We start from the raw sequence: 13,236 nt of genomic DNA on the forward strand, positions 1-13,236 counted from the left end.
TAGGACAGTCAAGGCTACACAGAGAAATTGTCTCCAAAACCACAAACAAAGAAACAAACACACACACACACACACACACAGGGTTTGTAACAGTAGACCAACAATGGAAACAACTTACAGGGATATGTGGCAGCGTAATCGTGACTTCATCTCCTTTGCCCACCTGGAGCTCCCCTTCACAGGAAGTATCTATAGACGCTGGCTTAAAGTCATCTAAAAGGAAACAATGGGTATTTCCCACTGGGTGACTGAAAATAAGGACTTTGGGGTATTTTAATTTCAGAATTTAAAAAAAATTTTTTTTGGGTTTTTTTTTTTTTTTGGTCCCAGCTGTCCTAGACTTGCTCGGTAGACCAGGCTGGCCTCGAACTCACAGAGAAACACCTGCCTCCCAAGTGTTGGGATTAAAGGTGTGCACCACCACACCCAGACAGAATTAAATATTTTATTACAAATAAAAACCGTTTAGGCAGACTCGGGAGGCAGAGGCAGGTGGATCAATGTGAATTCAAGACCAACCTGGTCTACAAAGTTAGTCCAGGATAGCCAAGGCTACACAGAGGAACCCTGTCTCGAAAAAACAAAAACCAAAAAAAACAACCAACCAACCAAGCAAGCAAAGAGACCAAAAAAAACCAAAAAAAACAAAAACCATAAAAACAGTTTGGGATTCTTTCACATGTGTGTGTTCCTGTATGCGCATGGGTACATGTGAACATGGGTGCACATATCTGCAGGTATCTATAGAGACAACTGTAGATAGGTTCTCTTCGGCACTGCTTGCCTTGTTTTTTGACACAGGGTCTCTTCTCACTGGCCTGGAGCTCACTGACTAGGCGAAGCCAGCTGGCCCGTGAGTCCCCAGTGATCCTTCGGTCTCAATATCCCCAGCACTGGGGATTGCAACTGTTTATCACACACTGTCACACTTGTATGTGGGTTCCAGGAATCCAACTCAGACCCTCAAACTTTCATAGCAAGTACTTGACAAACTGAGCCAACTCCCCACCCCATCATTTAAAACGCGGAAAGACGTCATCATAGAAACTTCATACACAAAAGTGGGGAGACTAGCTCAATGTGTCCCACACGGCCTCATCCGAGTGGGCAGTCCCCAGCTCAGGAACACCTGTGCGTGTGCTGCCTACAACTACACTATCACGCTAGCTCAGGGAGCTGCGATCAGACACCCTTGTGCTAATGCACGATAGTCCCTTCTTTCAAGTGACAGATAACAGCATTTGACCATCCCTAGCAAGAACTGTGTCTATAAAAGCAACAGTGCAAACATTCTTGACTATAAATCCTACACGAAAAGCCATAGGCCCCATGAAATTGACCTTTTTTTTTTTTGGCACAGAAATATTCAAAAATAGAACCTGCCACATCAAGTTCTTTCATATTGGAAGGAAAAAAAAAAACCACCTTCTGGATATGTTCAGAAACTGGTGAACTCCAGAAGTTACCCTGCTGATTCTTGCAAATTACACTTACACAATACAAACAGCCGATTTTTCATCTTATTAACACACACCTGCAGGCCAAGTGCACACGTGCAGGATCTCACTTAAACATACACAGCCCTTCAGTGTGTGGGGGGTGGAGAGTAGGGGGGGGGGGACACTCAACTCAGGAGGTGATAGTCTTATCGTTTCCCCGGGTACCATCTCTTTGCAACAGCTGCCTGTGCTGTCAGTGGGAAGCACGGGCACAGCACAAGCGGCCACGCGAAGATGGAACTTTAATATCCAACACACCCCCTTCTTATGTGTTGAGTCACGTCTATTAGCTCCTATGACAAAGCAAGTCTTAACCAATTTAATGCTACCGGAAACCAGAAGCCTGTGAATCACAGGCGGACGTGCGCAGTCTGCCAAATCTTAGCTCAGGACACACAGTGAAGGCACCGCTGGAGTCTATAATCATGTAGAAAAAGGGCGCAACATAATGACTATCTCCACATTCCCTACGCTGCTGTCTTCCTTTCCTCAGACGTTTCCTCAGACATTTAATTTATGCCAGATTCGCAAACTCTAATTTTATTCTTCACCCAGTAGTCAAGGTGGTTGGTGTAGGTGACCGGAAGACACTAATGGCAGCTAGGTATGGTGCATCGGGCTCACCATATCAGCACCGCCCAGGCTGAGGCAGGGGGACTGCAGCATGCCCAGGGCTGGCCTCAAAATATATAGAGAGTTCTAGGCCAGCTCAGCCTAGAGAAAGACACCGTCTCAAACGGCGGCAACATCATCAAAAAAAACAGTCCAAAGAAGCACAGAGAGGAAGAGAAAACCTTATGGGTGCCACCAAGAATGCAGACCCCCCCACCCCACCCCACCCCCGGCTGTGGAGGAGATCAAGAGCAAGGGGAAAGGAAAGCAAGGAAAGGAAACGGGAAGTCTTTCCCAGGGCAAGAGCCCTTACGGAACAACCCGACAAAAGAGGAGGGGACACGCGGGAGGAGAAATGGACCTCGCCCCAAGGGAGTAAAGTTTGGCTTAAGGACCGGGAAGGGGGGATTTGAAATAAAGGGCCCGCGCGACCTTCTGAAATGGTATTTGAAACCGAGATATAGTTGGTTGGCAGCAACCAGAGGTTTGGTCTGGTAGGAGCAATCTGAAAATAAAGAGCAGATCGAAGTCCCCGAGGATCCGGGGTGAGAGAGAAGTTAGGTGACGCTCTGGAGAGCCGAGGTTAGACCGGAGGGGGAGTCCGGGCTGGCACGTGGCGGCCAGAGAGGGCGAAGCGAAGCGCGGGGAGGACTCACTCACAGCGAATAGTGTGGAAAGAGGCCCGCGGCCGTTTCTCGAAGCTCTCCCCCAGCCGCAGGCAGTGCTCCTCGCGGTCCAGCAGCGGGTTCGCCGTGCCGTTCATGGCCTTGCACTCGCCCGGCACCTGGATCGGCGCTCTCCTCGCGTGGCCGCAGTCCCGGATACCCGCGCCAGCGGCCGGCTGGACCGCGCTCCGGGGACGCTGCTGTGGAGCGCGCACTGAGCCAAGTCCGCGCCCACCGGGGGCCGGAAACCAGTCTACTCCGCGTCTGGGGAGAGTCTGAGGAAGTAAGGCCACTGCACTTCCGGCATTGGGGAGGGACTTCCTGTTCCCCAAAGGAAATAGCGGGGGCAGTGCCATTGAGAGAGAGTTCCCCCGGAGAACTGGGATGGACAGCCCTGGGCTGTATCTGGTTTAGCCTCGGGAGGTTTCCACCTCAGCCGGAAGATTCTATCCCCGATTCCTGGGCTTGACTGACAGGTGAGTGCCTTCCTTGACCTGTCCGTTGCTGGTGACCCTGTGAGCTGATGGCCGGGAGTCCAGAGCGTGGGGAACCGAGTGAACGCGAGTCTGAGCGTTGGTATGAATGGCCTTCGACATGCCTGAGACCCTTGTGACCTAGTGTATCCTGAGAGAGATGACGGATCTCGGGACCTCAGCCACCCGTCACTCGGCCCTTCCCCCTACTTCCGTGGTTGCGGTGGTGAGGGTCTCAGTTCTTGGCGGGCCGGCGACTCTTCCCGTCAGTTTGTGGGTGCGATCAGGAACTCCGGCCTCTCCGGATTAGCTCCATCACACCTCCGAAAACATGGCCCTAACGCACCCTGATTCCCTCTTTCGTCTGGCAGTCGTCTACCCGCTTTCAGTCAGGGAGGTCGCTGCTGTTGGTTTGAAGCCACATTTTCCACCGGCGCCGAACGTTGATGAGAATTTTCTTCTCACCTTTTCTCAGTCAGTTCGTGGACGCCGCGTCCCTTCGCCCTAACTAAACCTATTTCTTGTAATACTTGACTCATCTGGTTCGAATCGGGGTCCGGCACGTGAGAGCTCTGGTCCCTGAGGGTAGTGAGCTCACTGCAGTAGAGACCGTCTGGGTCTTTGTGACCTCTCCCACTCCCGGCAGAGCGGTGGGTAGAGTCAGCATCTGGGGAGTGTTTGGTGACTTGACCCCAGCGCCTGAAAGAGCCCTTCAGGAACTTCTTCCCCAGAGTCTTGGACTATTTTAGAACCCAAACTCCAGAAGTTCTAAAGAACGTTCTAGCCCTGTGAGGCAAGTACAGCCACAATCACGGCATTTTGAGAGACTGAGGCAGGAGGCTGTACATTCAGGGGACAGGGTGGGCTTCTTCTTCCACACGGAGCTCAAGGACAGCTTTACAGAATTAGACCCTGGTTCGGATAAACAGGAGGGGGGTGGGGCAGACAGCTGGTAGAGAATCACTAACCAGAACCTTTTTTTTTTCCCCCTAAGTAGCCTTGCGTGCTTGAAAGACCCCTGGGGAAAATGTACCAGAGAAAACCCTGTGTCTGCAGTATCTGCGCTGAGTGCTCGGATGGGTGAAGAACAGAGCAGCCTTGAGTGTGTTCCCAGCAACTACAATGGCTTCTTCCCAAAAGAAAGGACTGCAGACAAGGATCCTTAGCTCTGAAGAAGAGGAGAAACTGCAGGGAGACCAAGCTTTGGTGTCTGATTTTAAACAGCAAAAACTGGAGAGAGAGGCTCAGAAGAACTGGGACCTTTTTTACAAAAGAAACAGTACCAACTTTTTCAAGGACAGACACTGGACCACCAGAGAGTTTGAGGAGCTACGGTCATGTAGAGAGGTAGGCTGGGGTTCATCCTCCTTCGCGATGGGGTGTAGAAGAGGGGTCCTTTATGACACGCAGAGTGGGCCCCCACCTGTGAACCTTGGCTGTCCTTTCTCAGGAGCTGTCCATCCCCCCCCCCCTTTTTTTTTTTTTGAAACAGGGTCGCTCCAGGCGGGTGGGTTGCGCTTACGCCCTTGTGGTTGTGTGGCAAGCGCTTCCCTTACTGAGCTGTCCGAAGGAAAATTTAGGAAGCTCATCAAAGTGTACCCTAGGGGAGTTCTGTTTGGTTTTAAGAAATTTTAGTGATTTCTGGGCTGTTTAATAGGAAATAGAACTTGAAGGCTCTCTTTAGATTTGCCTGTCTTTTTTTTTTTTTTTTTTTTTTTTTTGGTTTTTCGAGACAGGGTCTCTCTGTGTAGCCTTGGCCATCCTGGACTCACTTTGTAGACCAGGCTGGCCTCGAACTCACAGCGATCCGCCTACCTCTGCCTCCCAAGTGCTGGGATTAAAGGCGTGCGCCACCACGCCCGGCTAGATTTGCCTGTCTTATTATCTCATGTGTATAAGTGTTTTGTCTGCATGTATGTCTGCACCACATGCGTGTCTGTTGCCTGTCACCCACTGGAACGGGAGTTAGAATTGTAGGTTGCCGTGTGGTTGCAGGGACTCACACCTGCTGGAAGAACAGCCCGGGCTCTTAACCCCAGAGCCATCTCTCCAGCCCCTTAATGCCTTTTTCTACTTACTTAAAGCTAATCTGAAAGTTAGAAATACTAAATAGTCAAACAGTAAACTTTAGTGACAGATTGGAGCTACTTACAGTAGTGAACGAATCAGTCATGGTAACTCTTTTCTAAGATTTTTGTTGTTGTTGTTGTTGTTTGTTTTTGAGACAGGGTTTTTCTCTATGTACCCTTGGCTGTCCTGGACTCACTTTGTAGACCAGGCTGGCCTCGAACTCACAGCGATCCGCCTGCCTCTGCCTCCCGAGTGCTGGGATTAAAAGTGTGCACTAGCATGCCCGGCTTTTTTCTAAGAATTTTACAACTGTTCTAGTTAAGCTTCATAGGGACTCTGTGAATTGCTTTAGTGTCATCCCATTTTTAGAAAAGAAAGCCTAATTACAAGTGAGGTGGCAGCATTAGCTTTTCCTTCTTAGTTCTGTTTATTATCTGCTTCATGAGGTCAGAGGTGACGTTTCTTGCATGTTAAACCTTTTAGCTTGGTGTATTTCTTCATTGTGCAAATGTAATGTGCTGTAACTTTTTGTGTTCTTATTCTTCAGTATGAAGGTCAAAAATTGACTCTACTGGAAGCCGGATGTGGGGTTGGGAACTGTTTATTCCCACTGTTAGAAGAAGATTTGAACATCTTTGCCTATGCCTGTGATTTCTCCCCAAGGGCAGTTGACTACGTTAAGGTCGGTACACCATACATGTATTCTGCGGTTCTGTTTCCTTAGACCATCTGTCTAATCACAGTCCGCTTCCAGGAGCTTACCAGCGATGATCACCATGAAGGCCATCTTCTTTTTTTTTTTTCTTTTTTTTTTTTTCCTCCATTTTTCGAGACAGGGTTTCTCTGTGTAGCCTTGGCTGTCCTGGACTCATTTTATAGACCAGGCTGGCCTTGAACTCACAGCAATCCACCTGCCTCTGCCTCCCGAGTGCTGGGATTAAAAGGCGTGCGCCACCACACCCGGCACGCCATCTTCTTTTGAATGTACATATGAAAACATTTTATTCTATGCAAATCGAAACCAACAAAACCAAACCACACAGTGTCTCTGTACTTCATTCATATAGTTCACAGATTTATGTGTGATTGCTTGTACTTGTTTTTGCTTTTTGTTGGGTTTTGTTTTTAGTTTTTTGAGACAGGGTCTCTCTGTATGGCCTTGGCTGTCCTGGACTCACTTTGTAGACCAGGCTGGCCTTGAACTCACAGTGATCTGCCTGCTCTGCCTCCCAAGTGCCGGGATTAAAGGTGTGCACCCAGCTTCATTGCTTGTGCTCGTAAATCAGGTGTGACCAGTATTGTGTATAAGCCTCTCAAAACTCGCACACACAGTCCTCTGTGATGAGGATGGAGGAGACAGAATCCCTTAGAAGAATGTGAATATTTATGTTGTTTAAAGATGCTGCCACATTTCCTTTCACAAAGATTATGCCAACTTTACCAGTAAGATAAAGGTATTATTTCCTGATTCCTCAATTTTTTTTAACCAAACATTGAGAAAAAGTCTCAGTATTTTGTTTTTATCATTACCAGAGATATTGAAAACTAAAATATGTAAATACACATATTATTTATTCTGCAATGACCTCCTTTTTGCATGTGTTTATTGAGAGTTTACTATCTGCCATGTGCTAGCCTAAGCACTGGGGGTAAGGAGTGAACAAGAGGCAGAGTCCCCACCTGTGCACAATTTACATCACAATAAAACTTATCTATTCATAGCCTTTATCTGTTTTCCTGTTGACTTGTCATTTCTTATTTTTAGAATATGTTCAGGGTCTTATATATTTCGAGCACCTCTTTTTGCCTATTCAATATTAAGACAAGGTTTATCTGTGTAGCCTTGGCTATCCTTGACTCGCTTTATAGACCAGGCTGGCCTCGAATTTACAGCGATCGCCTGCCTCTGCCTCCCAAGTGCTGGGATTAAAAGCGTGCACCACCACTGCCTGCTAGTAGCTCTTTCTTAACACAGGATTTAATTATCTTTTTTCTTTTTTCTTTTCTTTTCTTTTTTCCTTTGAGATAGCCCAGACTGAGGCAAGGTGAAATTGTTGATCCTCTTGCCTCAGCCTCCTGAGTACCGGGATTACAGTGTGCACCATGCATTACAAGTGAGCTTACCTGGCTCATACCAAATGTATTAACCTTTTACTTTTGAGGTAATAATGTTTTATGTGTAAGAATTCTTTACTCCTGGTGCTTAGATGACCATTTATTGTTTTGTTTGTTATGGTTTTTAATCTGGAGGGAAATATCTGACCTGGGGCTAGAGAGATGACTCAGTCATTAAGAGCACTGCCTGCTCTTTCAAAGGACCCGGGTTCAATTCCCAGCACCCACATGGCAGCTCACAACTGTCTGTAACTCCAAGATCTGACACCCCTACACCAACGCACATAAATTAAAATTTTAAAAAATTTTTAAAAATCTGACCATACTTTAAAAAAAAAATCTGACCATGCTCACATAGTTTCTTGAATTCTTATTTTTTCTTCTTCCCCCAGAGTTCAGTCACAAGTATCTTATCCCATTCACTGCTCCCACTGTACACTTACACATGCATAGACATACACACATACTCAGCAGGCCCAAACCAGTTGCTAATTTTGTTTTGTTTTGTTTTTTGTTTGTTTTTATGAGACAGGGTTTCTTTGTGTAGCCCTGGGGTGACCAGGAACTCACTCTGTAGACCAGGCTAGACTTGAACTCAGAGATCGGACTGCCTCTGCCCCCTGTGTACTGGGGTTAAAGGTGTGCACCACCACAGCCCAGCTACGAATTTTTCAATATTGTTTTTCCAGGCTGGAGACTTCTGGCTCAGGAAAGCAAGTGCTTAGGGCTTAAGTCTCCCTGAAGATCCCTGTTTTTCTCTAGACTTTAGGGTTAAGAAGTTCTGTGGTTTTTCTTGTTTGGTGGCTTTGCACACTTGCCATTATTTTACTATCTTCATGGCTTTTCTTTTTTTTAAGTATGAGAGCATCTTTCCATTTGTGCTCATCTCTAAGCTAAAATCTTTTCATGTATCTGGTAGCTAGTTTTCAGAGCACAGCACATTCATTGTCATCATTATTGACCTTTTCATCTGATTGTCCTCTTTATCTTTTGTCATAAAATACTAAATTCTCACAAATAGACGTGGACCTGGTTGAAGTCTTCTGTTTTGGTGAACTGTTTGTCACCGATCTCATATTGTTTTATTACTATGCTTTGTAGTCTGTTTTGATGCCTAGTGGCATATTTCCTTCTATTGCAAAAATTCATTTCTGGGGGAGACGTTAACTGATGCCTACCAATGGCAAATTGAGGCACAGTCCACCAAAGGTCACTCTGGGAACCAGTGAGTTTCCTGGACTTCTTACGGAGCACAGGTGAAGGGTTGCTTGCAGGGTTCCTCCCCTGCAGGCCACACCTGTAAAGCCTTTTACCCAGCAGAAATAAGGCCTTTCCTAGAGCCGCCTAAATGCAGCACACCTTCCTTTGCCCCATGCCCCCAAAGTAGGTGGCAGCTAGATCCTCAGGTGAGGGTCTTGGGACCCTTCCCATCCTTCCAGAAGGGTGTGTAAACAATCAGCAAGCCCAGCTGGGATAATCCTCTTGCAGAGGGAACTCCTCAAGATAGCGGTTGCTTGGCTTGCAGCATAGTCACCCTTAACATCTATTTTATTCATTTAAAAAATTGCCTTTTGAGCTGGGCGTGGTGGTACATGCTTTTAATCCCAGCACTTGGGAAGCAGAGGCAGGAGGATCGCTGTGAGTTCAAGGTCAGCCTGGTCTACAAAGAGATTCCAGGATAGCCAGAGCTCTGTGTGACAGAGAAACCCTGTCTCTAATGCAAAAAAAAAAAAAAAAAAAAAAAAAGACTTGCCATTTGCAGGGCTAGAGAAATGGTTCAGTGGTCAAGAGTTCTCTCACAGAGGACCTGGGTTTGATTCCCAACACCCACATCTGCTGGTTCACAACTGCCTGTAACTCCAGTTCCACTAGATTCAGTGCCCTCTGGCCTTCGAGGGCCACTCACGTGCACACAAATATAAATAAATAAAAATAAATGAATCTTTTTTTAATACTAAAATTCCCACCCAGCAATAGCCTTGCATATTAATTTATTCAGGTCCCTGTTTACACAATTAAAAAAAAAACTTATTCCCTTCCTTTATACTACTCATGAGTGTGTTGGAGCCCACTAATCAGCCAAAACATTCCAGGAATATACCTATTAGAAAGACGGGTTAGGACCTTTAGTCTTTTGCCTCAAGGAAACTATGCCACATAAGAACTATGATGGCGGCATCCCAGGGGAGTGAGGTGGGGGGCATCCCAGGGGGGTGAGGTAGGGAGCATCCCAGGGGGGTGAGGTGGGGGGCATCCCAGGGGGGTGAGGTGGGGGGCTTCTCATGGTGTAGGCTTGTCACAGACAACCAAGGAGGGTTAGGAAGCAGCTGCCGACTTTATATCATCCTTTTAGAAAAAGAAGCCTCTAAAACCATTGGTTTTAAATTTGTGACAGACAGCATTCTGCCCCCAGTTAAAAACAGTTTGCTGAAGTGCTACCTTGCTCCCTGTAGCAGTATCAAGTATTAATTCCCCGGTAACGAGTGACCGTTTCATGTAGCCGTGAACAAGTAGAACCAGAATCTCGCTCCCGTGCTGCACATGCATCACATGGCGGTTGGTTAAAATCCTAAGTCCTTTCTGTTTTCTCCTTTCTAGCAAAATCCTTTATATAACACAGAGAGATGCAAAGTATTCCAGTGTGACCTCACTCGAGATGACCTCCTTGACCACATCCCCCCAGAGTCTGTGGATGCCGTCACGCTGATCTTTGTGCTCTCAGCTATTCACCCAGAGAAGATGCGCCTCGTCTTACTAAATGTGTACAAGGTTAGTGACTTGGTGCCTGCGCTGGAGGGCTGGCCAGCCTGTTTCCCTTGCCTGCCTTCTCTGTACGGCTTGTGTGCTGCCTTCCCAACGTCTTCCTATTTTCACTGGGTGGACTGTAGCCAGAACCCGGGGAGGGAGTGACTGGCCGAAGCATCCGCTGTAGGTCTGCGCTTGCGCAGTGCCGTGGCTGTACCTCAGAGCATCGCCAGCCCCAGAGCAAGGAAGCTGCTGCAGCTACCTGGGACCGTGTGGTCAGGAGCACAGTCAGAAGGCCTCCACTCTAAGCGGCTTCACTACTTAGGCAAGTTCCTTCTCTCCACGCCTGCTTCTACACCTGAAGAATGCTGGGATAATCCTTCTGAGATGGTGGCATTTGGGGTAGAGGAATTTTAATTCCAAACATGGCTGCTCTGGCAAGAGATCACATTCTTTGAGGTTGTGTGATCCAGCTGATACAAACACGCCTTGAATCCAGGAGGCAGAGGCAAGCCGATCCAAGTTCAGCCAGGTAAAGAAAAGCTTAGGTCCAGGCGTGGTGGTACACACCTTTAATCCCAAACAATGAAGGTAAAGTTAATTTGTAGAAGGAAGCACCCATGTTTGAAAGTGATGTCTAATTGGATAGCAGAAAAAGAAAGTGATGAATCAGAGAAGATTTAACAGATTAGGGTACTCCCAGCTCTCATGAGGAGAGAGAGAACGAGAAGCTACTTAAGGGGCAATGCAGAGAGAGAGGGGCGGAGGGAGCAGCTTTACCTGGACAGTAATAGACAAGTTGTAGAGAGAGAACTCAGATGAAGACCGAACAAGCCAAAGGAGCCAGGAGATCAGAGCAAATTGCTGGAGTTGGTTGGAGACCAAGCAGAGGCAATTCAGTGGCCAGATTGAGTAAGTCAGGTGGAGAGGAGTTTGAACCAGAACGGCTAAATTGAGCCAGCTGCCTATGAGCTCAGAAAGAACAAGATAGGGTGAGCTTATTAAGCAGTAAATTCATTTTATAATTTGGGGGAGATTAAATAAAATGTATGATGTGTGCCTAGTGTAATGCTAAGTGTTTCTCAAATTCTTACATTACTACCACCATTATTATTATTAGGATGGCAGGACCCAAACCACTGTGGCCACCAGGGAACTGCTGTAGCATGCCTATAATCATAGTACTTGGAACTAAGGTAGGAGGAGTGCTGAGTTCAAGGCCAGCCTAGTCTACATTGTGAGTTCAAGACCAGCCTCAGCTATAGACTCTTAATGAAAACAAACAAGCCAACAAGGCATACACCATCAGCCTCAGGGGGGTCAAGAGTTCAAGATCTTTGTCATGTATAGAGTAAATCTGAAGCTACCTTAGGTTACCTGATACTGTGTCTCATAAATAAACAAACAAACCCTAGGTTACGTGACACTGCGTCAAATAAATAAATACTTCACCGATTTAGTCATGTGAGTCAAGACAAGCTATGGCACCCATCTCTGAGCCTGTTTTCTCTTAGTGCTAAAGCTGAGTCTACAAGTAAGTGATGCCACTGCTTTGTGAGCTTCAATGGCATTCACTGCAGTGAACTGGAGACATTGATGGGCCATGGTGGAGCATGCCTTTAATCCCAGAGGCAAGTGGCTCTCTGAGTTTGAGGCCAGCCTGGTCTACAGAGTGAGTTCCAGGTCAGCCAGGGCTACACAGAAAAACCCTGTCTGGCAAAATAAAGCAAAACAAAGGAATCAGTGAAATCAATCATTAAAAATGGTAAATTCTGATAAGCATGGTAGCACATGCTTGTGATTTCAGCACTCAAGAGGCTGAGGCAGGATAAGTCTCAATTTGAGGCCAGCCTTATCTACATGATAAGACAAAACATACACACACACAAAGGAATCTTCTCAAACATTTTAACTTAAAAACCTGAGCATTTATTTTTATCACTCCCAGGGGTCGGCTTCTTGCATCAGCGCACACAGGGTTGTGTTCTTTAAAGGAGAACAGGGGGTCTGGGGGCATAATGCTGTGAGGCCCTGCTTCAAACGCTGCTTTAAAAGGCAGAGCGGGACTTTATAGACCAGAAATCTAAGGACAGATTGTATTCTAACCTGGACTTTATAGACCAGGAACCTAGGGGCAGATTATATTCTGACATGGGTTTATAGTCCAGGAATCTAGGGGCAGATTATATTCTGGGCTCAACTTTCAGATCTGAGGCTCACATCTAATAAAAGCAGTTTGATGAGGCCAGGTATGGTGGCGCACACCTTTAATCCCAGCACTCTGGAGGCAGAGGCAGGTGGATCTCTTGTCAGTTTGAGGCCAGCCTGGTCTACAAAGTGAGTCCAGGATAGCCAAGGCTACACAGAGAAACCCTGTCTCCAAAACAAAACAAACAAGGAAGGAAAGAGAGGAAGTGTGGAGGGGACAAAGGATGCACAGGACATGGCAGGGATGACAGAGGCCCTGCAAGTGATGCCGGAGAAGTCTGGTCTCCACAGACACCACAGAAACCTGGTCTGTGGGACCAGAGCTTAAATGTTCAGAAGTAGGTGGATCTCTGAATCTGGGGCTGAAGAGATTTCTAATTATAAAATTATAAAAAGAACCTTGCCATGACACGAGAATATCTTCATTGGTTACCATCACAATTCATAATGCGGCACACAGCTTTCATAGTTAAAGCAATGCTACATCCCTTGAGAAGCAGTAAAAATAAAGGTGCACCTTGACTCTCCACGTGAAATGTACAGCCCTCTGAGTTCTTAACCTTATGCCTTTGGACCTGTACGCTGTAGATAAAGAATTCCTTTTGATGGGTAGACGGCAGGAGGGGCCGGGAGCCTATGGGCAGGTAGTGGTAGTCATCTTAGACAGAGCAGTAAACTCAGAAGTCACAGCTCACATGTGTTGTCTGTGCATCACCCTAAGGTTTAATATTCATGACATAAGTGCCCACCCTCAGCATACAATCAGAGAGGCTTATGGAGAGCACACCACCTAGATGCTGAATGCCTCTGTGTGCCCTAATGCCCCAGCCTGTCTTCATAGGTCAGCCT

General features: G+C 46.9%; 2 protein-coding genes across 4 annotated transcripts in view; one reads left to right on the forward strand and one right to left on the reverse strand.

The window, feature by feature from the left end:
• Window positions 1-3,140, reverse strand: part of EAF1 (ELL associated factor 1) — a 15,518-nt gene extending 12,378 nt beyond the window's left edge. Inside the window, exons 1-2 of the mRNA XM_084796879.1 lie at window positions 2,772-3,140; window positions 119-213 (exon numbers count right to left, since the gene is read on the reverse strand). Of these exons, the coding sequence (XP_084653005.1) occupies window positions 119-213; window positions 2,772-3,132 (456 nt within the window). The 5' untranslated portion in view covers window positions 3,133-3,140. The remainder of the gene's footprint in view (window positions 1-118; window positions 214-2,771) is intronic.
• METTL6 (methyltransferase 6, tRNA N3-cytidine) overlaps window positions 3,122-13,236 on the forward strand; it is a 25,293-nt gene continuing 15,178 nt past the window's right edge. For 2 of the 3 annotated variants that reach the window (XM_084796882.1, XM_084796880.1), the window contains exons 1-4: window positions 3,122-3,252; window positions 4,247-4,596; window positions 5,867-6,001; window positions 10,033-10,203. In XM_084796882.1, the coding sequence (XP_084653008.1) occupies window positions 4,372-4,596; window positions 5,867-6,001; window positions 10,033-10,203 (531 nt within the window). In that variant the 5' untranslated portion in view covers window positions 3,122-3,252; window positions 4,247-4,371. Of the gene's footprint in view, window positions 3,253-4,243; window positions 4,597-5,866; window positions 6,002-10,032; window positions 10,204-13,236 lie in introns of all 3 variants that reach the window. The other variant, XM_084796881.1, reaches the window with a different exon arrangement.

The sequence above is a fragment of the Acomys minous genome (assembly GCF_964271855.1).
Source record: "Acomys minous genome assembly, chromosome: 9".
NCBI classification, from domain to species: domain Eukaryota; kingdom Metazoa; phylum Chordata; class Mammalia; order Rodentia; family Muridae; genus Acomys; species Acomys minous.